Genomic DNA, 22,108 nt, shown 5'->3' on the forward strand with positions numbered 1-22,108 from the left:
CAAAGGGATAAATCACTGCGCAGGCGTCCGCTGTGGCGCTTTGATTTAGTTTTAGGTCCAAATGAGGGAACAGTTTCTCAGGCCCCAGGTGGGAGATGAAAAACACCCACAATAAACCCCCAAAAAACACCCCGACCCTCACATTTTCCACAACTTTATTCCAGAAAGGCCACAAAACGTTACAGAAGGCGACTGGAACGGGGGGGGGGTGGGAATGGGGGTCCAGCTGCTGCCGGGCGGGGGGGAAGTAATTAAATTAGTGTCTGATTTCTCCGGTTTTGAAGCTTTTTTCCCTTTGTTTTTCAACCCGGCAGGCTTGGCGAAAATAGATGTGAGGGAAATAATAACCAAACGGAACCAGCGCAATGAAAAGGAGCATCGGAGAAGGCGGTTAGTGCGGGGCGGGGGGGACACACACCCCCCCCAGCGCCGGCATCTGTCGCGGAAGCTTCTGGAAAGCGCCCGGTGCCCGGGGGCGTTTTGGCGGTTCCCGTCATGGAGCGCTGTGCCGGTGCGGGGGGGGCGCGGGGGGGTCAGAGGCGGCGTGGCGGTGCCGTCACCTTCGCGGCGTTACCGTGGCGCCGGGGTTTGCGCCAAATGGGTTTTGATGGCGGCCGCGATCTTGTGGAGCTTGGCGTCGGTGTCGACGAAGCCATCGCCGTTCTGGGGGGGGGGAACGGCTGCGTTTGAGGCGCCGGAGCCGGGGGGGGACACGCGATGCTGTTGTAGCACCAGGGAGGGGGTCACCCACCTTCTTGGAGTGGACCAGGCGTCCCCCCACCGTCACTTCAAACCATCCTGTCACCTCCCGCGTCCCCTGGCCGCTCTGTGGGGACACTGGGGGGGTCACCTCGGTCCTGGGTGACCCCCCCGCCGCGCTATGTGTTCCCCACCCCCCCCTCCCCGCCACTCACCACCTCCAGCGCGCCCGGGAAGCGCCGCTCCAGCTCCTGCTTGAGCTGTTGGTACTGAAAGCGACATTGAGGGGGGGTCACCCCTGTGCTGGTTTGGGGGGGAAACCCCTTGTGGGGGGGTGAGCAAGGCGGGGGGGGGGCACGACTCACCTTGGGGCTGTAGCCTCAGGCTCCACTGGGGGGGAGAAAGAAGGTCAGTGGGAGGGGGACCCCTTTAAAAGGGGACACACACACCCCCCCGTGCACAGGGACACCCCCAACGCACGAGAAACCCCACCACACACAGGGACCCCCCCGCCAGGGCACAAGGACCCCCCTCCTGGGCACAAGGACCCCCCTCCACGCACAGGGGGACCCCCCCCAGGGCACAACGACCCCCCTCCTGGGCACAGGGACCCCCCCAGGGCACAACGACCCCCCTACCTGGGCACAGGGACCCCCCCAGGGCACAAGGAACCCCCTACCTGGGCACAAGGACCTCCCCAGAGCACAACGACCCCCCTCCTGGGCACAGGGACCCCCCCAGGGCACAACGACCCCCCTCCTGGGCACAAGGACCCCCCCAGGGCACAACGACCCCCCTCCTGGGCACAGGGACCCCCCCAGGGCACAACGACCCCCCTACCTGGGCACAAGGACCTCCCCAGAGCACAACGACCCCCCTCCACGCACAGGGGAACCCCCCCCCAGAGCACAAGGATCCCCCTCCTGGGCACAGGGACCCCCCCAGGGCACAAGGACCCCCCTCCACGCACAGGGGGACCCCCCCAGGGCACAACGACCCCCCTCCTGGGCACAGGGACCCCCCCAGGGCACAAGGACCCCCCTCCACGCACAGGGGGACCCCCCCCCAGAGCACAAGGACCCCCCTCCTGGGCACAAGGAACCCCCCCAGAGCACAAGGATCCCCCTCCTGGGCACAGAGAACCCCCCCGCACAAGGTCCCCCCCAGGCACAAGGACCGCCCCCCCCCGTACCAGTAGAGCACGGAGACGCGGAGCCGTTCGGCCATGGCGGCGGCTGCGCAGAAACGTCGGTCCCGCACCCACCGGGACCGCCCCCCAACACCGGGCAGGCCCCTCCCACCCCACTAATTCCTACGCTATTCCCACCCACGCCAGTATAACCAGTGCACCGCATCATTGTAACCTTTGCATCCCTCCCAGTATAACCAGTGCAGCCTACCAGTATAACCAGTGCATCCTGCCAGTATAACCAGTGTATCCACCGCCAGAATAACCAGTGTTCCCCCCCCCAGAATAACCAGTGCACCCTCCCAGTAAAACCAGTGCATCCCACCAGGATATCCCCCAGTATTTACCAGTGCATCCCCCCAGTATAACCAGCACATCCCCCAGTATAACGAGTGCATTCCCCCCGCCCAGTATAACCAGTGTTTCCCGCCCCAGAATAACCAGTGTATCCTCCACCAGTATAACCACTGCATCCCCCGTTAAATACAGTGCAACCTCCCCAGTATAACCAGAGCATCCCGCAGTATAATGAGTGCTTTCCCCCCAGTATAACCAGTGCATCCCATCATTGTAAGCTTTGCACCCCTCCCAGTATAACCAGTGCATCCCACCAGTATGACCACTGCATCCTCCCCAGTATAACCAGCGCATCGCACCAGGATAACCGGTGCATCCCCCAGCAGAATAACCAGCGCCTTCCCCAGTATAACCAGCGCCCCCTCCCAGTACAACCCGTGCGTCGCCGCCCCCCCGCGCCGCCGTTAGCGGGACGGCCCCGCGCGCTCCCGCCGCCCCGCGCGCTCCCGCGGGGCCGCGCGCAGCCGGGGCCGCTCAGCCGGGGCCGCGCTCGGCGCTCCCGGGCGCGGCGGCGGCGGCAGCGGCGGCTGCGGCGGGGATGAGGCGGCGGCGCTGAGCGGGGGGGGCCCGGCGGGGCGCGGGGGGGCCCGGGCCGGCGCCCCCCGGTCCCGGAGCGATGGGCGAATGGACCATCCTGGAGCGGCTGCTGGAGGCGGCGGTGCAGCAGCACTCCACCATGATCGGCAGGTCAGCCCACGCGGCGCGGGGGGGGGACACCGGGGCCCCCCACGGGTCAGCGGACCCCCCCACGGGACCCCCCACATCGCCCCCCGGGCCCCCTGGGTCACCGCCGCACCCCCCGGCCCCTCCCGGGGGCAGCAGATGCCCGTGGGGGGGGCGGCAGGGGTGTCGTGTCACCCGCGGGGTGACAGCGGGACAACCCGCCCCCCCCCCCGGCAAGAGGCTGGGAGGTGGCCCGGGGGTGGGGGTGGCAGAGGGACCCGCTGTCACCTCCCTGCTGTCACCTCCCCGCTGGCAGTAGGTGACAGCTGTGACTACGGGGACACTCAGGACAAGGGACAGCGTGGGGACAGGCACAGCCCGGGGCTGGGGCGGTTCCAAGGGGGGTCCTCGCATGCAGCCGTGGCCCCAAACCAGCACCCCATGTCCCCAAACCTGCACCCCCTGTTCCTCACACCTGCACCCCATGTCCCCAAACCTGCATCCTGTGTCCCCAAACCTGCACCCCCTGTTCCCCACACCTGCACCCCATGTCCCCAAACCTGCACCCCGTCTCCCCAAACCTGCACCCCCTGTTCCCCACACCTGCACCCCATGTCCCCAAACCTGCACCCCTTGTCCCTCAAAACCTTCAGCTGTGTCCCCAAACCTGCACCCCATGTCCCCCAAACCTGCACCCCATGTCCCCAAGCCTGCAGCCATGGCACCAGGGGATGAGCATCAACGGGTACCCGTGGCCATGGGGACAGGTCAAGGTCAGGGACGGTGGCACGTGGGGACATGGGGCTGGGAAGCACCTGGGGGGCCAGGTGGGACTAGGGGGTCCAGGCCCACCCCACGTGTCCAGGTAGGACCCACATCTCTGGGTTAGATGTATCCAGGTCCAAACACCTGTCCAGGTCCAGGTAGGTCCAGGTCTAACCCACATATCTGGGTCCAGGTAGGACCCAGGTCTCAATGTTCAACCCACACATCTGGGCCCAAGAAGGACCCACATATCCATGTCCAACCCATGTGTCTGTGTCCAGGTAGGACCTGCATGTCCAGGTCTAGGTAGGACCAGGTCTAACCCACCTGTCTGGGTCCAGGTAGGACCTGCATGTCCAGGTCCAGGTAGGACCAGGTCTAACCCACGTGTCCAGGTAGGACCTGCATGTCCAGGTCTAGGTAGGACCAGGTCTAACCCACCTGTCTGGGTCCAGGTAGGACCTGCATGTCCAGGTCTAGGTAGGACCAGGTCTAACCCACCTGTCTGGGTCCAGGTAGAACCTGCATGTCCAGGTCTAGGTAGGACCAGGTCTAACCCACCTGTCTGGGTCCAGGTAGAACCTGCATGTCCAGGTCCAGGTAGGACCAGGTCTAACCCACCTGTCTGGGTCCAGGTAGGACCCAGGTCTCCGAGTTCAACCCACACATCTGGGTCCAAGAAGGACCCACATATCCATGTCCAACACATGTCTGGGTCCAGGTAGGACCCACATCTCAATGTCCAACCCATGTGTCTGGGTCCAGGTAGGACCTGCATGTCCAGGTCTAGGTAGGACCAGGTCTAACCCACCTGTCTGGGTCCAGGTAGGACCCAGGTCTCCGGGTTCAACCCACACACCTGGGCCCAAGAAGGACCCACGTGTCCACGTCCAAGCGACGTGCCTGGGTGCAGGTAGGAGCCGCGTGCCCACGCCTCCTCCCTCCCAGGATCCTGCTGACGGTGGTGGTGATCTTCCGCATCCTCATCGTGGCCATCGTGGGCGAGACGGTGTACGAGGACGAGCAGACCATGTTCATGTGCAACACGCTGCAGCCGGGCTGCAACCAGGCCTGCTACGACAAAGCCTTCCCCATCTCCCACATCCGCTACTGGGTCTTCCAGATCATCCTGGTCTGCACCCCCAGCCTCTGCTTCATCACCTACTCGGTGCACCAGTCGGCCAAGCAGCGCGAGCGCCGCTACTCCTTCCTCTACCCGCTGCTGGACCGCGACGCCAAGAGAGCCAAACCCATCAACGGGGCGCTGGCGCCCGGCCCCGACGGCGGCGCCAAGGAGGAACCCGACTGCCTGGAGGCCAAGGAGCTGCCCGGGCCCCTCCCGCGCGCCCCCCGCAGCTCCAAAGCCAAGCGCCAAGAGGGGATCTCCCGCTTCTACGTCATCCAGGTGGTTTTCCGGAACGCTCTGGAGATCGGTTTCCTGGCCGGGCAGTATTTCCTCTACGGCTTCAACGTCCCGGCTATTTTTGAGTGCGACCGCTACCCGTGCGTCAAGGAGGTGGAGTGCTACGTGTCGCGCCCCACCGAGAAGACGGTTTTCCTGGTGTTCATGTTCGCCGTCAGCGGCGTTTGCGTCTTGCTCAACCTGGCCGAGCTCAACCACCTGGGCTGGCGCAAGGTCAAGGCCGCGGTGCGCGGGGTGCAGGCGCGGCGCAAGTCGCTGGTGGAGGTGCGGAAAAAGGACCTTTCTCCCCCCGTCCCCCCCCCGGCGCTGGGCCGGACGCAGTCCAGCGAGTCCGCTTACGTCTGAGACCCCCCCCCGAAAGTGTGGGGGGGCAACGGTGCTGCCCCCCACCTCCAAAAATCCCCGGGGTGCGTCCCCGCCACCCCGATTCGCCGCAAGGGCTGACGCCGAGTTTTGGCGTCGATCGACCTCATCATGGTGCAAGCGGGGAGTGGGGGGGCCCACGACCCCGCCGGGGGGGGAGCGCAGCGCGTGTGGGGGTTATTTGTTTGTCAGAGGGGTTGTGGGGGGGCAGAGCCCCCCCGAGATGTAAATAAACGGGTTGGAGGGTTGAGTGCTGAGCTCTACGTGGTGGGTTTGGGGGTGTTTCTGGGCAACCCCCCCCCCCGCCAAGTGCAGCGGGGGGGCCCCCCCTGGATTTGCAGCCTCTAATCCGCTCTGTAATAGCTCTAAAGAAGGGAAAGGGGCTGAGCCTGGTGCCATCTGTCCTGGCCCCCCCGGGGGGGGACGCACGCCAGCATCCCCGCCCCAGCCCCCCCAGTACAGAACTGCAGGAGGTGGCGCGGGTGCAAATGGTTTTATTGGGCTGTGGCGCTGGGGGGGGGCAGGATCCGCGGTTACAACCTGCAAGGGAGAGCGGTCGCTCAGGGGGGGCACCCTGGGGGGGGGCCCAGCCCCACGGTGCCCCCCACTCACGTCACTTCCCGGAAGGCTCTTTTCTCCACGTATTTCTGGCGATATCTCCTCTTGAACCTGGCGAGAGATGGGAGGGAGGGGGTCAAAAATCCAGCCCCCCCAAACTGCCCCCTCCCGGACCCCTAAGCCCCCCCGGACCCCCAAAACCCACTTGGCCCTCTCCCGCGGCTCAATCAGGCTCCTCTTCTGCAGGCTCTTGAAGCGGTCGCGCAGGACACTGCCCTCGGGCTGAAACGGGGGGGACACCAAAGAGGGGACATTGAGGGGGTGCGGGGTACACTCCCCCATCCCCCAACCAAATTTGGGGGGTGGTTTCACCCAGCACCCCCCCACAAAGCACCCTCAGCACCCAGACCCCCGCCTACACGGCGAGGCCCCGGGACCCCAAAAACCTTCACATTCCCAGCCCGGGGGGGCTGTGAATCCTCCTAGCGCAAGGATGGGTCTCATCATGGGGTGCCAGCCCCTCCCAGGGTGAGGTTCCCCCCCCAAAAGGGTGGGGACCCCCCCCAAAAGCATGAGGACCCCCCCAAAATGGTGCCCCACCTTGAGGGTGCGCAGGGACTCGGCCAGCTCGTCGCTCAGCTGCACCTCCAGGCTGGGCTCCTCGTACCTGGGGGGTTCAGGGGGTCAAAGGGGGTTTGGGGGGGACCCTGCAGCACCCCCAAAACCCCCAAAACTCACTTGAGGGGTCCCAGGCGCCGGGGCAGCGCGTCCTTGGCGCGGCGCTTGGCCAAGCGCAACTGCCGGCGCCGCAGCAGCTCCTCGTCCCAGCGCCGCAGCTGCTGCCGCAGCGAGCGCAGGCGGAACAGCTGCTGCCGCCGGCACCGCGCCGCCTTCTCCCGGCGCTGCTGGGCCTCCTGGGGGGAAACGCCGCGTCAGGGGCGGCACGGCACCGGCACACCGCGTCAGGGCCAGCACGGCACCGGCACACCGCGTCAGGGCAGGCATAGCACCGGCACACCGCGTCAGGGCTGGCACGGCACCGGCATGGCACCGGCACACCGCGTCAGGGCAGGCATAGCACCGGCACACCGCGTCAGGGCTGGCACGGCACCGGCACGGCACCGGCACACCGCGTCAGGGCAGGCATAGCACCGGCACACCACGTCAGGGCTGGCACGGCACCGGCATGGCACCGGCACACCATGTCAGGGCTGGCAAGGCACCGGCACGGCACCGGCACGCTGGGCCAGGGCCGGCATGGCAACGGCACGCCGCATCAGGGCTGGCAAGGCACCAGCATGGCACTGGCACACCATGTCAGGGCCGGCACAGCACCGGCACAGCACCGGCACACCGTGTCAGGGCTGGCAAGGCACCGGCACGGCACCGGCACACTCTGTCAGAGCTGGCATGGCACCGGCACAGCACCGGCATGGCACCAGCACGGCACCGGCATGCTGTGTCAGGGCTGGCACGGCACTGGCACACCATGTCAGGGCCAGCATGGCACCGGCACGGCACTGGCACACCATGTCAGGGCCAGCACGGCACCGGCACGGCACTGGCACACCATGCCAGGGCCAGCATGGCACCGGCACGGTACTGGCACACCATGCCAGGGCCAGCATGGCACCGGCACGGCACTGGCACACCATGTCAGGGCCAGCACGGCACCGGCACGGCACTGGCACACCATGCCAGGGCCAGCATGGCACCGGCACGGCACTGGCACACCACGTCAGGGCCAGCATGGCACCGGCAGCCCCCCCTCACCAGAGCTCGCGCTTCCTTCTCCCGCCGCCGCTGCTGCTCCGTCTTCTTCTCCCGCCGCGGCGCCGTTACCGGGGCGTCCTGCGGCTCCGCCGGTGCCACCGCGTCCCCGTCCCCGTCCCCCTCGTCCCCCGACTCCTCCAGCAGCCCCTCGCACTGCTCCTGGAAAACTGTCTCCTGGGGGGGGGGGGGCGAGGAGGGGGGGTCAGCGCCCCAATTGGGGAAGGGACCCCCTCCTGTGCCCCCCCCCGCGCAGCGCCGTGGGTCGGGGGGGGTCTCACCGCGGTGGGGAGCTGAGTGCCGGCCGGGATCCGCAGCTGCCGCTCCACCTTGTCCTCCGCCCTCTTCTTCCTCAGCTCCACCTCGTGCGCCTGCAGCAGCAGCGCCTGGGGGGGGACACGCCCCCCGTCACCCCCAAATCGGCCATGGGGTGGGGGGGGGGTCACCCCACACTCACACCCCCCCAAAGAAACCTGGTGGTCCTCAAAGGTGGGGTTGTAGGAGCCGCCGGCGGCGATCACCTCCACGGCGGGGACCTGCGACGGCTTCGCCCCCAGCCTGCCGGGGCGCTGCGGGGGGGGCACAGAACGGGGGGGTCACGCAGGGCCGGGGGGGGCGCACAGAGCCCCCCCCCCTCCCCAAATCCTCACCTTCACCCTCTGCTTCTTGGTTTGCTGCAGGAACCAGCCGTCCTGCCCCTCCAGCGCCCGCTCCAGGGGGCCTGCGGGGACACCGGCGTCACCGCGGGGGGGACACGCCGACCCCCCCAACCCCCGCGGGACCCCCCCAACTTACTATCGGCGGCCCAGATGTCGTAGAAGCCCCTTTGGGGGTCCGAGCGGCCCGTTTCGGGGGTTCGGCGCGGGGGGGGCGCCCCCCGCTGCAGCCGCGCGCGCAGGCGCCGCTCGGCGCGGGGCAGAACCCCCTTTTCGGCGCGTTTCTCCCAAAATTGGCGCCGCCGCCGCTCCTTGCGCCCGTTGGGGACCTGGTGGGCCAGAATGCTGCGGGGGGGTCAGCCCCCCCCGTGTGTCACCCCCCCGTGTCCCCCCCATACTCACTCTTTGGGGGGCGGCACCTTGGAGTCGGGCTGCAGCACCAGGTCCACGTGCAGCGGCTTCTCCCTCCCCTTGTTCAGCCGCCGGTCTGGGGGGGGCACACGCGTCACCCCCAAATAACGAGGGGAACAGGGGGGTGGTGCCCCCCGGGGGTCCCTCCTGTGTCCCCCCCCCCCAAATTGACCCCACCCCCAAACAATGAGGGGAAGGGGGGGGGTGGTGCCCCCCGGGGGTCCCTCCTGTCCCCCCCGCCCCCCAAATTGATCCCACCCCAAACAATGAGGGGAAGGGGGGGGGTGGTGCCCCCCGGGGGTCCCTCTTGTGTGTCCCCCCCCCCCCAAATTGACCCCACCCCCAAACAATGAGGGGAAGGGGGGGGGTGGTGCCCCCCGGGGGTCCCTCCTGTGTGTCCCCCCCCCCCAAATTGACCCCACCCCAAACAATGAGGGGAAGGGGGGGGGTGGTGCCCCCCGGGGGTCCCTCCTGTGTCCCCCCCCCAAATTGACCCCACCCCAAACAATGAGGGGAAGGGGGGGCTGGTGCCCCCCGGGGGTCCCTCCTGTGTCGTCCCCCCCCCAAATTGACCCCACCCCAAACAATGAGGGGAAGGGGGGGGGGCTGGTGCCCCCCGGGGGTCCCTCCTGTGTCCCCCCCCCCCAAATTGACCCCACCCCAAACAATGAGGGGAAGGGGGGTGGTGGTGCCCCCCGGGGGTCCCTCCTGTGTGTCCCCCCCCCCCAAATTGACCCCACCCCCAAACAATGAGGGGAAGGGGGGGGGTGGTGCCCCCCGGGGCTCCCTCCTGTCCCCCCCCCCCCAAATTGACCCCACCCCCAAACAATGAGGGGAAGGGGGGGGTGGTGCCCCCCGGGGGTCCCCTCCTGTGTCCCCCCCCCAAATTGACCCCACCCCAAACAATGAGGGGAAGGGGGGGGTGGTGCCCCCGGGGGTCCCTCCTGTCCCCCCCCCCCCCAATTGACCCCACCCCCAAACAATGAGGGAAGGGGGGGGGTGGTGCCCCCCGGGGGTCCCTCCCTGTGTCCCCCCCCCCAAATTGACCCCACCCCAAACAATGAGGGGAAGGGGGGGGGTGGTGCCCCCCGGGGGTCCCTCCTGTGTCCCCCCTCCCCAAATTGAGCCGCTCACCCTTCTCGGCGTCGCCCGTGTCCAGGAAGAACAGCCCCTCGTCCGGCTGCTCCGCGATCAGCCCCCTGCGGACGAGCCCACCGTGTCACCCCGGGGGGGGGGCCCAAGTGTATCCCCCCCCCCCAAAAAACCAATGGGGTGCCCCCGCCCGCCCCCCTCACCCCGGCCGCCCGCTGCTGCAGCGCCACGTCCTCCAGGAAATCGCCGATCTCGCGGCCCAGCCGCGCCTCGGGGCCGGGCCCAGCGCTTCCAGCCCTTCTTGCGGTTGCGGGGCCCGCGGGGGCGGCGGCGGGCGGCGGCGGGATCGCGGGAGCCGGGGCCCAGGCCCAGGAACGACGGGGAGCCCGCGGCCGCCGCCATGGTGGAAAGGAAGGCCACGCTGGGGGGCAGGCCGGAAGTGCGGCGCGACCGCTTCCGGACGCCATCTTGGGGAGGGCGGGGAAGGTGGAGCCGCCATCTTGGGAGGGGCGAGGCCGCCATCTAGGGAAAGGTGCAGCCGCCATTTTGGGAAGGGCGGAGCCGCCATCTTGGGAAGGGCGAGGCAGCCATCTTGGGAAGGGCGAGGCCGCCATGTAGGGAAAGGTGCAGCCGCCATCTTGGGAAGGGCGAGGCCGCCATGTAGGGAACGGCGCAGCGCCATCTTGGGAAGGGCGCTATCCAACGGGGGGGGGGGCGTTTCTTGCACGTACCCCCTTGCACACCCCCCCCCCCCCCTTGCACACTCACCTCCCTCGCCCCACGCTTTCCCAACCCGCCCTGTTCCCAAACGCCACAACCACGGTGTCTCCATCAGCCGCATCGTCCTTTATTGGGGTGGGGAACCCCCTTGTGCGGGGGGGTGTTTCTCTGCCTGGGGGTTCCCTGCTCGATGGGGGGTCCCCGGGGGGGTGTTTCTCTTTCTGGGGGTTCCCTGCTCGATGGGGGTCCCCGGGCGGGGGGGTTGTCTCTTTCTGGGGGTTCCCTGCTCGATGGGGTGTCCCCGAGGGGGTGTCTGTTCTTCGGGGGGGGTCCTCGGGGGTGTCTCTGCTCGATGGGGGGGTTGTTTCTGCTTGGGGGTTCCCTGTTCGATGGAGGGTCTGGGGGGGTTGTTTCTGCTCGATGGGGGGTCCCGGGGGGTGTCTCTGCTCGATGGGGGGTCCCTTCTGCTCGATGGGGGGTCCCGGGGGGTGTCTCTGCTCGACGGGGGGGGTCCCTTCTGCTCGATGGGGGGTCCCAGTGGCTGTTTCTTCTCGATGGGGCGTCCCAGGGGGTGTCTCTGCTCGATTGGGGGGTCCCGGGTGGGGTGTCTCTGCTCGATGGGGGGGGTGTCTCCATCCGGGGGGTTCCCTGCTCGATGGGTGGTCCCGGGGGTGTCTGTCGATGGGGGTCCCAGTGGGTGTCTCTGCTCGATGGGGGGTCCAGTGGGTGTCTCTGCTCGATGGGTGGTCCCGGGGGTGTCTGTCGATGGGTGTCCCTGCCCCCCCCCGTCGCGCTCCTCACTCCGCCGAGCCCTTGTGCCGTCGCTTGGACGGCGGCACCAGGCGGGGGGGCAGGTCGGCGGGCAGCCCCCTCCCCTCCAGCTTGGCGCCGATGAGGTGCCCGGCCAGCGCGAACTCCTCGGCGTCCAGCATCCCGTCGCGGTCCACGTCGCTGAGCTGCCAGATGCGGCCCAGCACCGAGCTGGGCAGGTTGCTGCTCACCATCCAGCCCCGCGCCCGCCGCCCGCTCAGCTTCCCGCCCAGCGGCGCCAGCCCGTAGAAGATCTCGTCGTACTTGGCCTTGTCCTTCGTCACCACCCACTCGTCCTCCTCCTCCTCGGCGCCCGCCGCCTCCTCCTCGTCCTGGTCGGTGGCGGCGAACGGGCCCAGGCGGGCGCCGTCGAACGCGCCGCCCTGCACGGGGGCGTCGGGCGCGCCGCGCTCCTCCTGCCGCAGCAGCGGCATCAGCGCCGCGATGTCGGCCGAGAGCAGCTCGTCCAGCGCCTCCAGCAGCCGCGGCCGCAGCGCGGGCAGGCGCGACAGGTCCTGCGCCAGCAGCAGCTCCTGCGGGGGGAGAGCGACATGGGGACAGGATCGTGACATGGGGCGGGATCGTGACATGGGGGGGATCGTGACATGGGGCAGGCGCGACAGGTCCTGCGCCAGCAGCAGCTCCTGCGGGGGGAGAGCGACATGGGGACAGGATCGTGACATGGGGCGGGATCGTGACATGGGGGGGATCGTGACATGGGGCGGGGGATCGTGACATGGGGACAGGATCGTGACATGGGGGGGATCGTGACATGGGGCGGGGGATCGTGACATGGGGACAGGATCGTGACATGGGGACAGGATCGTGACATGGGGGGGATCGTGACATGGGGGGATCGTGACATGGGGGGATCGTGACATGGGGCAGGCGCGACAGGTCCTGCGCCAGCAGCAGCTCCTGGGGGGAGAGCGACATGGGGGGATCGTGACATGGGGCAGGATCGTGACATGGGGGGGATCGTGACATGGGGGGGATCGTGACATGGGACAGGATCGTGACATGGGGGGGATCGTGACATGGGGGGGATCGTGACATGGGACAGGATCGTGACATGGGACAGGATCGTGACATGGGGGGGATCGTGACATGGGGCGGGATCGTGACATGGGGCGGGATCGTGACATGGGACAGGATCGTGACATGGGGCGGGATCGTGACATGGGGCAGGATCGTGACATGGGGCAGGATCGTGACATGGGACAGGATCGTGACATGGGACAGGATCGTGACATGGGGCGGGATCGTGACATGGGGGGGATCGTGACATGGGACAGGATCGTGACATGGGGCGGGATCGTGACATGGGGGGATCGTGACATGGGGGGATCGTGACATGGGACAGGATCGTGACATGGGGCGGGATCGTGACATGGGGGGGATCGTGACATGGGGGGGATCGTGACATGGGACAGGATCGTGACATGGGGCGGGATCGTGACATGGGGGGGATCGTGACATGGGGGGGATCGTGACATGGGGACAGGATCGTGACATGGGGCGGGATCGTGACATGGGCTCAGTGGCGCCATGGGTGGGATGGCGCCACGGGGGCACCCCCAGACCCCCTCAGATCCCCCATCCCGGGGCTCAGCCCCCCCAATCCAGGGCTCAGCCCCCCCCAGCCCCCCAATCCAGGGCTCAGCCCCCCCCCAGCCCCCCCAGTGGGGGCTCAGCACCCCGCTCCCCCACTGGGGCTCAGCACCCCCAGCCCCCCCAATGAGGGCTCAGCACCCCGCTCCCCCACTGGGGCTCAGCGCACCTGCATGCGGGCGCAGTCGGGGAAGTCCCCGGGCGGGATGTGCTGCTCCAGCTGGATCCGCGCGAACAGCAGCGGCAGCTTCTGGATCAGCTGCTTCTTCTTGTGCTCCTTCCCGAACACCGACGGCATCTCCTTGCGCAGCCGCCCCACGATGTGCGCGTGCACCTGCGGCAGCGAGCCGCGCATGGGTCCCTCCCGGACGCCTGGGTCCCTCCCGGACGCCTGGGTCCCTCCCGGACGCCTGGGTCCACTCCCGGACGCCTGGGTCCCTCCTGGACACCTGGGTCCCCTCCCGGACGCCTGGGTCCCTCCCAGACACCTGGGTCCCCTCCCGGACGCCTGGGTCCCCTCCCGCACACCTGGGTCCCTCCCGCACGCCTGGGTCCCTCCCGTGCGCCTGGGTCCCTCCCGTGCGCCTGGGTCCACTCCTGGGTCCCCCCCTGGACACCTGAGTGCCCTCCCGGATGCCTGGGTCCCCTCCCGCACGCCTGGGTCCCTCCCGGACGCCTGGGTCCCCTCCAAGACACCTGGGTCCCCTCCCGGACGCCTGGGTCCCTCCCGGACGCCTGGGTCCCTCCCAGACGCCTGGGTCCCTCCTGGACGCCTGGGTCCACTCCTGGACGCCTGGGTCCCCACCCGGACGCCTGGGTCCCCACCCGGACGCCTGGGTCCACTCCTGGGTCCGCCCCTGGATGCCTGGGTCCCCTCCCGGACTCCTGGGTCCCCTCCCGCACGCCTGGCTCCCTCCCGCACACCTGGGTCCCTCCTGCACACCTGGGTCCCTCCCGCACACCTGGGTCCCCTCCCGGACGCCTGGGTCCCCTCCTGCACACCTGCGTCCCTTCCTGGACACCTGAGTCCCCTCCCAGACACCTGGGTCCTGTGTCCCGTGTCCATGTCCCATGTCTTGTGTCCCATGTCCCGTGTCCCTGTCCCCTGTCCCATGTCCCCTGTCCCTGTCCCATGTCCCGTGTCCATGTCCCATGTCCCTGTCCCGTGTCCCGTGTCCCGTGTCCGTGTGGCAGCGGACGCTGGGCACAAAGGGCCGGATGCGATAAGGCCGCCGGGGGGGGACACGGGACGGGGGGGGGGGAGAAGGAACCGGGGAGTAAGAGAATAAACCAGCCCCCCCGCCCCCTGGCCTCGGGGCCACGGGCTCGGCCATGGGGGGGCTCACCCGCCCCCCCGCCCCAAACCGCCCCCCCCCGGCTCTGGGCACAGGGGGCACCTGACGGGGAGGGGGGGCATTAATTGCTCTGTAATTAGAGGGCGGAAGGGTTACCTCACGGGAAACCATTAACGAGGAAAGCAGGCACAGGACGGGGGGGACACGGTGACGTCCCCCGTGGCAATGGGGCCGCTGCTGGGGGACCCCTGAGCCACCTCCCGGGGACCCCAAAGCATCGGCCGCCCCTTCTCATGGGCCGGCGGGGTCCCCTCGTCCCCATGGAGAACCCCGAGTTCCCCCGGGGTCCCCTTGTCCCCATTGGAGCCATGGAGAACCCCAAGTCCCCTCCAGTGTCCCCTCGTCCCCATGGAGAACCCCGAGTTCCCCCGGGGTCCCCTTGTCCCCATGGAGAGCCCCGAGTTCCCCCGGGGTCCCCTTGTCCCCATTGGAGCCATGGAGAACCCCAATTCTCCTGGTGTCCCCATCACGGGATCCCAAATTCTCCCGGTGTCCTCTTGTCCCCATCACAGAACCCCAAGAGCCCTGGTGTCCCCATCACAGCACCCCAAGTTCCCCCAGTGTCCCCATTGGAGCCATGAAGAGCCCCAAGTTCTCCTGGTGTCCCCATCACAGCACCCCACATGCCCTCTTGTCCCCCCAGTGTCCCCATCACAGGACCCCAAGTTCTCCTGGTGTCCCCATCACAGAGCCCCAAGTTCTCCTGGTGTCCCCTCATCCCCATCACAGCACCCCAAGTTCTCCTGGTGTCCCCATCACAGCACCCCAAGTTCTCCTGGTGTCCCCATCACAGGACCCCAAGTTCTCCTGGTGTCCCCTCATCCCCATCACAGCACCCCAAGTTCTCCTGGTGTCCCCATCACAGCACCCCAAGTTCTCCTGGTGTCCCCTCGTCCCCATCACAGAGCCCCAAGTTCTCCTGGTGTCCCCATCACAGCACCCCAAGTTCTCCTGGTGTCCCCTCGTCCCCATCACAGAGCCCCAAGTTCTCCTGGTGTCCCCATCACAGAGCCCCAAGTTCTCCTGGTGTCCCCATCACAGCACCCCACATGCCCTCTTGTCCCCCCAGTGTCCCCATCACAGGACCCCAAGTTCTCCTGGTGTCCCCTCATCCCCATCACAGCACCCCAAGTTCTCCTGGTGTCCCCATCACAGAGCCCCAAGTTCTCCTGGTGTCCCCATCACAGAGCCCCAAGTTCTCCCGGTGTCCCCTCATCCCCATCACAGCACCCCAAGTTCTCCTGGTGTCCCCATCACAGCACCCCACATGCCCTCTTGTCCCCCCAGTGTCCCCATCACAGGACCCCAAGTTCTCCTGGTGTCCCCATCACAGGACCCCAAGTTCTCCCGGTGTCCCCATCACAGCACCCCAAGTTCTCCCGGTGTCCCCTCATCCCCATCACAGGACCCCAAGTTCTCCTGGTGTCCCCTCGTCCCCATCACAGAGCCCCAAGTTCGCTCTTGTTGCCCCATCCCCGTTCCCCCCACCATCTGTGCTGACGCCAATGAGCCCTCACCCTAATGAACCACGCTCAGCCTAACGAGCCCCACTCACCCTAATGAACCGCACTCACCCTAATGAACCACACTCACCCTAATGAACCCCACTCACCCTAATGAACCACGCTCAGCCTAATGAATTGTGCTCACCCTAATGAGCCCCACTCACCCTAATAAACCACACTGGCCCTAATAAACCACACTCACCCTAATGAACCACACTCACCCTGATGAACCACACTCACCCTGATGAATTGTGCTCACCCTAATGAGCCCCACTCACCCTAATGAGCCCCACTCACCCTAATGAGCCCCACTCACCCTAATGAGCCCCACTCACCCTAATGAATTGTGCTCACCCTAATGAACCACACTCACCCTAATGAATTGTGCTCACCCTAATAAACCACACTCACCCTAATAAACCACGCTCACCCTAACGAACCACGCTCACCCTAACGAACCACGCTCACCCTACCGAGCCGCACTCACCCTAACGATCCCCACTCACTCACCCTACCGAGCCGCACTCACACTAATGATCCCGACTCACTCACCCTAACGAGGCGCGCCCTCTTGACCAGGTCGTTGAGCTTGCGCAGCGCGGCGTGGCGCGGCAGGTTCTGGATGTCCTGGAACAGGTCCTGCTCCTCCAGCTCGAACAGCCGCCGGTTCTCGGCCACCAGCAGCGGCTCGGCCCAGAAGGAGCCGATGAAGACGCGCAGCACCTCGGGGGTGCCGAACGCCTTGCCCAGCGCCCACATCAGCGCCCCGTACACCCGCATCAGCTGCTGCGTCTCCACCGCGTCCGCCTTGTTGAGCACCACGCGCACCTTGTCCTCGTGGCCCCGCAGCGCCCCGATGGCCTCGCCCAGCTCGTCCGAGATCTCCAGCTTGTGCGCGTCGAACAGCAGGATGATCAGGTCCACGCGCTCCGCGAACCACTGCAGCACGGCCGGGAAGTCGTAGCCTGGGGGGGGGGGGAAGGGAAATGGGGGGGTTGGGGGCGGTCTTGGGGGATTTGGGGGGTCCTGGGGGGTCCTGGGTGGTTCTGGGGGGTTCCTGGGGGGATCTTGAGGGGATTCTGGGCGGTACTGGGGGGGTCTTGGGGGGTTCTGAGGGGTTCAGGGGGGATCCTGGGGGGTCCTGGGGGGTCTTGAGGGGGTCCTGGGGGGGTCTGGGGGGGGTCTTGGGGGTCAGGGGGGTTCCTGGGGGGATCTTGAGGGGATGCTGGGGGGTACTGGGGGGGTCTTGGGGGGTTCTGAGGGGTTCAGGGGGGATCCTGGGGGGTCCTGGGGGGTCTTGAGGGGGTCCTGGGGGGGTCTGGGGGGGGTCTTGGGGGGTTCTGGGGGGTCAGGGGGGTTCCTGGGGGGATCTTGAGGGGATGCTGGGGGGTACTGGGGGGGTCTTGGGGGGTTCTGAGGGATTCAGGGGGGATCCTGGGGGGTCCTGGGGGGTCTTGAGGGGGTCCTGGGGGGGTCTGGGGGGGGTCTTGGGGGGTTCTGGGGGGTCAGGGGGGTTCGTGGGGGGATCTTGAGGGGATGCTGGGGGGTACTGGGGGGGTCTTGGGGGGTTCTGGGGGTGTCCTGGGGGGTCTTGGGGGATTCTGGGGGGTTCCTGGGGGGATCTTGAGGGGATGCTGGGGGGTACTGGGGGGTCTTGGGGGGTTTGGGGAGTCCTGGGAGGATCCTGGGGGGTCTTGAGGGGTCCTGGGGGGTCTTGGGGGGGTCCTGGGGCAATCCTGGGTGGTCTTGTGGGGGTTCTGGGGGGGTCCTGGGGAGATTCTGGGGGGATCCTGGGGGGTAGTGGGGTATCCTGGGGGGTCTTGGGGGTATCCTGGGGGGGTATGGGGGTATCCTGGGGGGGTCTTGAGGGGGTTCTGTGGGGATCTTGGGGAGGTCCTGGGGGGGTTCTGGGGGGTATTAGGGGGTTCTGGGGGTCTTGGGGTGTGGGGAGGGGAAGCTGGGAATGGACGTGGGGCTGAAGGCGGCACTAAGCCCAGCCTAAAGTACAGCCTGAACACAACCCTAATTCCAGCCTAAAGTACATCTTGAACACAACACTGATTCCAGCCTGAACCAAACCCTAAACCCAGCCTGAACCAAACTCTAATCCCAGCCTAAAGCCCAGCCTGAACCGAACCCTAATCCCAGCCTAAACCAAACCCTAATCCCAGCCTGAAGCCCAACCTGAACACTACCCTAATCCCAGCCTGAACCCCAGCCTGAACTCAATCCTAATCCTGGCCTAAACCCCAACCCTAATCCCAGCCTAAAGGCCAGCCTGAACCCAACCTTAATCCTGACCTAAACCCCAACCCTAATCTCAACCCTAAACCCAAATTTAACCTCAACTGTAATCCCAACCTAAACCCCAACCCTGATCTCAAGCCTAAACCCCACCCTAACCCCAAACCCACCTCAATCTCAACCCCAGACCTAATCCTAACCCTAAGCCCAACCCCCCCTTCTCAGCCCTAATCCCAGCTCTAAACTCAGCCCTAAACCGGCTCCGCTCCCCCCCTCCCCCCCCGCGGCCGGAGGCCCCGAGAGCCAGAAAAAAAGCACCAAAAAAGGCAAAAGCTGCAAGTCCTGGGAAAGGTCCCTCCGGCCCTGCCCTTGACCTTGACCTTGACCCGCCCTTGACCCCGCGCCCCCCCATTCACACCTCAGGGAGCGCCCACCCGGGAATTTGACCCCGACCCCCCCTTTTCCCACCCCCGAACCCCCTTTTCCCAGCCCTAACCCCCCTATTCCGGCCCCCCCCCTTTTTTCCCAGCCCCCCCTTTCCCAGCCCCCCCGCTCGGGGGGGTCCCCCCCCCACCCCCAGCACTTTTGGCAGCGGCCGCAGCTTTTGGGGTGGGGAAGGAAAAGGGGGGCGGGGGGGGCCCAGCCCGGCCTGGAAACTTGGCAGCCCCCCCATCTCCGGAAAGGGGGGGGGGCTACCGGCTGCCCCACCCCCCCCCACGGGAACCCCCATTGCTGGCTGGGGGGGCGGGGGGGCCCCGCCCTTGGCAGCGGCTCTTGCGCCACTTGGCACCCGGAGCTGGCAAAGGGCCCCCCCCCGGGCCCCCCCGCTCCGCCCCACCCCGGGCACCACCCCTGGGGTTGTGCAACCCCCCCTGACCCCCCAGACAGCGTGTGACCCCCCCCATACAGCGTGTGACCCCCCCGACACCCCATGTATTGAGAGTGTGACCCCCCACCTGACACCCCATATACATCGTGTGACCCCCCCATACAGTGTGTGACCCCCCCGACACCCCATACAGTGTGTGACCCCCCCATACAGTGTGCGACCCCCCCCGACACCCATATATATTGTGTGACCCCCCCGGCACCCCCTTCCCTTTGCACCCCCCATTTCACTCTGCCCCCACCTTTGCACCCCATTACACTTTGTCCCCCCCCCATAATTCCTGGGGGTCCCCCCCATGCTCCCCCAGCCCGGGGGGGGGGGGGGTCCCCATTCCCGGGGGGGATTGGGAGACACTGGGGACACTGGGGGGGGGTTCCCTGTTCCTGGGGTGAATTGGGGGACACTGGGGGGGGTTCCCCGTTCCGGGGGGGGGTGGGGGACACTGGGGCCCCCCGGGGGGGGTTCCCCGTTCCGGGGGGGGGTCGGGCCCCCCCTCACCGCGGCTCACGCGCTGTTTGGCCCCCGACAGGATCCCGGGGGTGTCGATCAGGCTGATGCTCTCCAGCACCTGGTTGGGCAGGTGGGCGCACATGAACCTGGGGGGGGGGGGGGGGCGGCGCGTTAGTGACCCCCCCGAATCCCCCTAAACCTCTTCGGACCCCCCTAAACCCCTTGAACCTTCTTAAACCTCCCCGGGACCCCCCAAACCACCCCGGACCCCCCTAAACCTCTTCGGACCCCCCCTGAACCTCCCCGGGCTGCCCTGCATCCCCTGACCCCCCCGAACCCTCCTAAACCTCTTCAGACCCCCCCGACATCCCCCCCGGGCTGCCCTGGACCCCCCCGAACCTCCCCGGCCCCCCCTGAGCCCCCCGAACCCCCCTGAAAATTCCCGCCCCCCCCAACCCCCTGAACAATCCGCCCCCCCCTGCGCCCCCCCCCGGAATCCCCTGTATCCCCCAAACCCCCTTGAACCCCCCCGGACCCCCCCCCGGGTGTGATTTATCGGGGGATGTTTTATCCGGGGGGGGGGTTAATTCGTGGGGTGTTAGTGTTTAATTCGGGGGGGGGTGTTAGTGTTTAATTCGGGGGGGGGTGTTTAATTCGGGGGGGGGGGTGTTTATTCTACCCGGGGGGGTGTTTGTTCTACCGGGGGGGCCCCTCCCGGTCCTGACGGCGACTTTTCCGAGGCGGCCCCGTCGCGGGGGGGGGCGGGGGGGCCGTTGGCAGCCGCAGCCGCATTCCTGTCCCCTGGCTCATCCCCCCCGCCCCCCCCCCTCCATGGGGCGGGGACCCCCCCCGGCCAACAGGGGGACCCCAAACGGGACCCCCAAGGGCCGAACGGGGGGGGGAATTCCCTAAAAATAGCCAAAAATGGGGAAAAAGCACCGAATCGGGGGGTGAAACCCGGAGATGGGCTGGGGGGGGGGGGGGGATTCCGCTGCCCCCCCCGCGCTTCGGGGCGTTTCCCAAAAGTATGAAAAAGTCCCCAAAAATGTCAAAAAACGGGGAAAAACGGGCGGAATCGCGGCGATGGGGGGGGGGGGGTGGTTTTTGGGGTGATTTCAGCAGAAAAGCTCAGTTTGGGGATGTTTTTGGGAGTGGGTTTGGGGTGATTTGGGGGCGTTTTTGCCCTCAAAGTTCAGTCGGGGGGTGATTTTGGGGTGTTTTGGGGGCGATTCGGGGGCGCTTTTGCCCTCAAACCTCAGTCTGGGGGTGTCAGGGGGTGATTTGGGGGTGTTTTGGGGACGATTTGCCCCTCAAACCTCAGTCTGGGGGTGCGGGGGTGTTTTTGGGGTGCTTTTGGGGTGTTTTGGGGGTGTTTTCGGAGCGATTTGGGGGCGTCTTCCCCCTCAAACCTCAATCTGGGGGCGCCGGGGCGTATTTTTGGGGCGATTTCGGGGCGTTTTCCCCCTCAGACCTCAATCTGGGGGTGCCGGGGGGTGTTTCTGGACTGATATTGGGGTGTTTTGGGGCAGTTTTTGGCTGTTCGGGGCCGTTTTCAGCGCGATCCCGGGGCGGTTTCTCCCGCAGAGCCGCCGGTTCGCGCCCCGGCTGCGGCGCTTCTTCGGGGGCGCGTTATTTTGGGGGGGAAGCGGTTGCTTTTGGGGCGCTCGGACTCACCGCTTGAGGAAGCCGTTGCCGAAGGGGTGCAGCTGCCGGAAGGGTTTTTGGGGGTCCACGATGAGCGCGTTTCCCGGGGTCACCCCCTCGCTGTCCCCATGCATGATGGCCACGAACGAGTCGGTGGTGGGTTCGGGCCCGATCCGGCTGCCCGGGATCTCCTGCTCCAGCAGGTACCGGATGAACGAGGTTTTCCCGGTGGAATATTGTCCCATCACCAAAATCATGGGTTTGTTGTCAAAATCCGCGTCCTCCAGGGCGGGCGAGTGGAAATCGTGGAAGCGATAAAACTCCTCCACGGGCAGGAGCTTCTTTTTGTAGAGGTTTTTCAGCCCCTCGGTCACGGTTTGAACCGTTTCGGGGCTTTTTTTGGGGTTTTTGCGCATCCAGCTGAACATCGCGGCGGTTTGGGGGGGGGGCGGTGACAACTGGGGACACGAGTGACACCCTGAGGGGGGTGGGGGGGCGCTCAGCTGGAGCCCCCGGCCATGGGGCGCGCGGGGGGGGGGACTCAAAAATAAGGCAAAATTTAAAGTGAAATTCAAAGCAAAACGCGAAGTTTTGCTCTTTTTCTTCTCGCAGCGCCGGGGGGGGTTAATATCCAAAAATAGCGCTTTTCACCCCAAAAAAAGCCTTGGGGGGGTCGCTGGGGCCGCTGTCCCGGCGGCCGGAGGGATTTGGTGCTTTTCTTCTGGTTTATTTGCGGCTTTTTGGGGGGTTTCGCGCAGGGAAAATCGCGTCGCGAAGCGGCCGCGGGTCTGAGCGGCGGCGGCGGCGGCGGGCGCGGGAAAAGGGCTGGCGGGGCATAAATTAGCATAAATTAACATCAGCGGGACGGGGCGGGACGCGGGTTCGAGACCGACCAGGGGAAGGAAAACAAACCCAATCCAAACCGCCCCCTAAT

At 66.9% G+C, this 22,108-nt stretch overlaps 4 protein-coding genes across 6 annotated transcripts; 1 reads left to right on the plus strand and 3 right to left on the minus strand.

Annotated features, from left to right (window-relative positions):
* Nucleotides 1-138: 138 nt before the first annotated feature.
* On the minus strand, nt 139-1,973 carry SELENOW (selenoprotein W). Its single transcript, XM_082076819.1, has 5 exons — nt 1,892-1,973; nt 1,065-1,089; nt 915-968; nt 752-826; nt 139-663 (listed from the first exon to the last, which is right to left on the minus strand). Exons 1-5 carry the CDS (start codon nt 1,924-1,926, stop codon nt 571-573), a joined length of 282 nt encoding a protein of 93 aa, XP_081932945.1. The 5' UTR covers nt 1,927-1,973; the 3' UTR covers nt 139-570.
* Nucleotides 1,974-2,761: 788 nt separating this feature from the next.
* LOC309452147 (gap junction delta-2 protein-like) lies at nt 2,762-5,993 on the plus strand. Its single transcript, XM_082076825.1, has 2 exons — nt 2,762-2,932; nt 4,622-5,993. Exons 1-2 carry the CDS (start codon nt 2,862-2,864, stop codon nt 5,439-5,441), a joined length of 891 nt encoding a protein of 296 aa, XP_081932951.1. The 5' UTR covers nt 2,762-2,861; the 3' UTR covers nt 5,442-5,993.
* Nucleotides 5,994-6,067: 74 nt separating this feature from the next.
* On the minus strand, nt 6,068-10,483 carry NOP53 (NOP53 ribosome biogenesis factor; the record flags this gene model as incomplete). Its single annotated transcript, XM_082076826.1, is given in 13 exon segments — nt 6,068-6,128; nt 6,223-6,299; nt 6,618-6,684; nt 6,756-6,931; nt 7,791-7,964; nt 8,069-8,173; nt 8,261-8,356; nt 8,438-8,508; nt 8,583-8,788; nt 8,846-8,930; nt 9,989-10,052; nt 10,150-10,224; nt 10,226-10,483. Coding segments are annotated over 13 exon segments (1,500 nt in total). The 5' UTR covers nt 10,469-10,483.
* Nucleotides 10,484-10,778: 295 nt separating this feature from the next.
* EHD2 (EH domain containing 2) lies at nt 10,779-21,981 on the minus strand. Of its 3 annotated transcripts, XM_082076823.1 has the most exons (6): nt 21,205-21,981; nt 19,579-19,676; nt 16,500-16,912; nt 13,257-13,421; nt 11,741-12,009; nt 10,779-11,647 (listed from the first exon to the last, which is right to left on the minus strand). In XM_082076823.1, the coding sequence occupies exons 1-6, from the start codon at nt 21,600-21,602 to the stop codon at nt 11,464-11,466; spliced, it is 1,527 nt and encodes a 508-aa protein (XP_081932949.1). In that variant the 5' UTR covers nt 21,603-21,981; the 3' UTR covers nt 10,779-11,463. The 3 variants fall into 3 exon arrangements, with proteins under 3 accessions (XP_081932949.1, XP_081932948.1, XP_081932950.1); XM_082076822.1 differs by having other exon boundaries at nt 10,779-12,009; nt 21,205-21,980; XM_082076824.1 differs by lacking the exons at nt 16,500-16,912; nt 19,579-19,676; nt 21,205-21,981 and adding an exon at nt 13,616-14,786 and having other exon boundaries at nt 10,779-12,009; nt 13,257-13,459.
* Between the last annotated feature and the right edge of the window lie 127 nt (nt 21,982-22,108).

The sequence above is a fragment of the Streptopelia decaocto genome (genome assembly GCF_964273445.1).
Source record: "Streptopelia decaocto genome assembly, contig: HAP1_SCAFFOLD_684, whole genome shotgun sequence".
NCBI classification, from domain to species: domain Eukaryota; kingdom Metazoa; phylum Chordata; class Aves; order Columbiformes; family Columbidae; genus Streptopelia; species Streptopelia decaocto.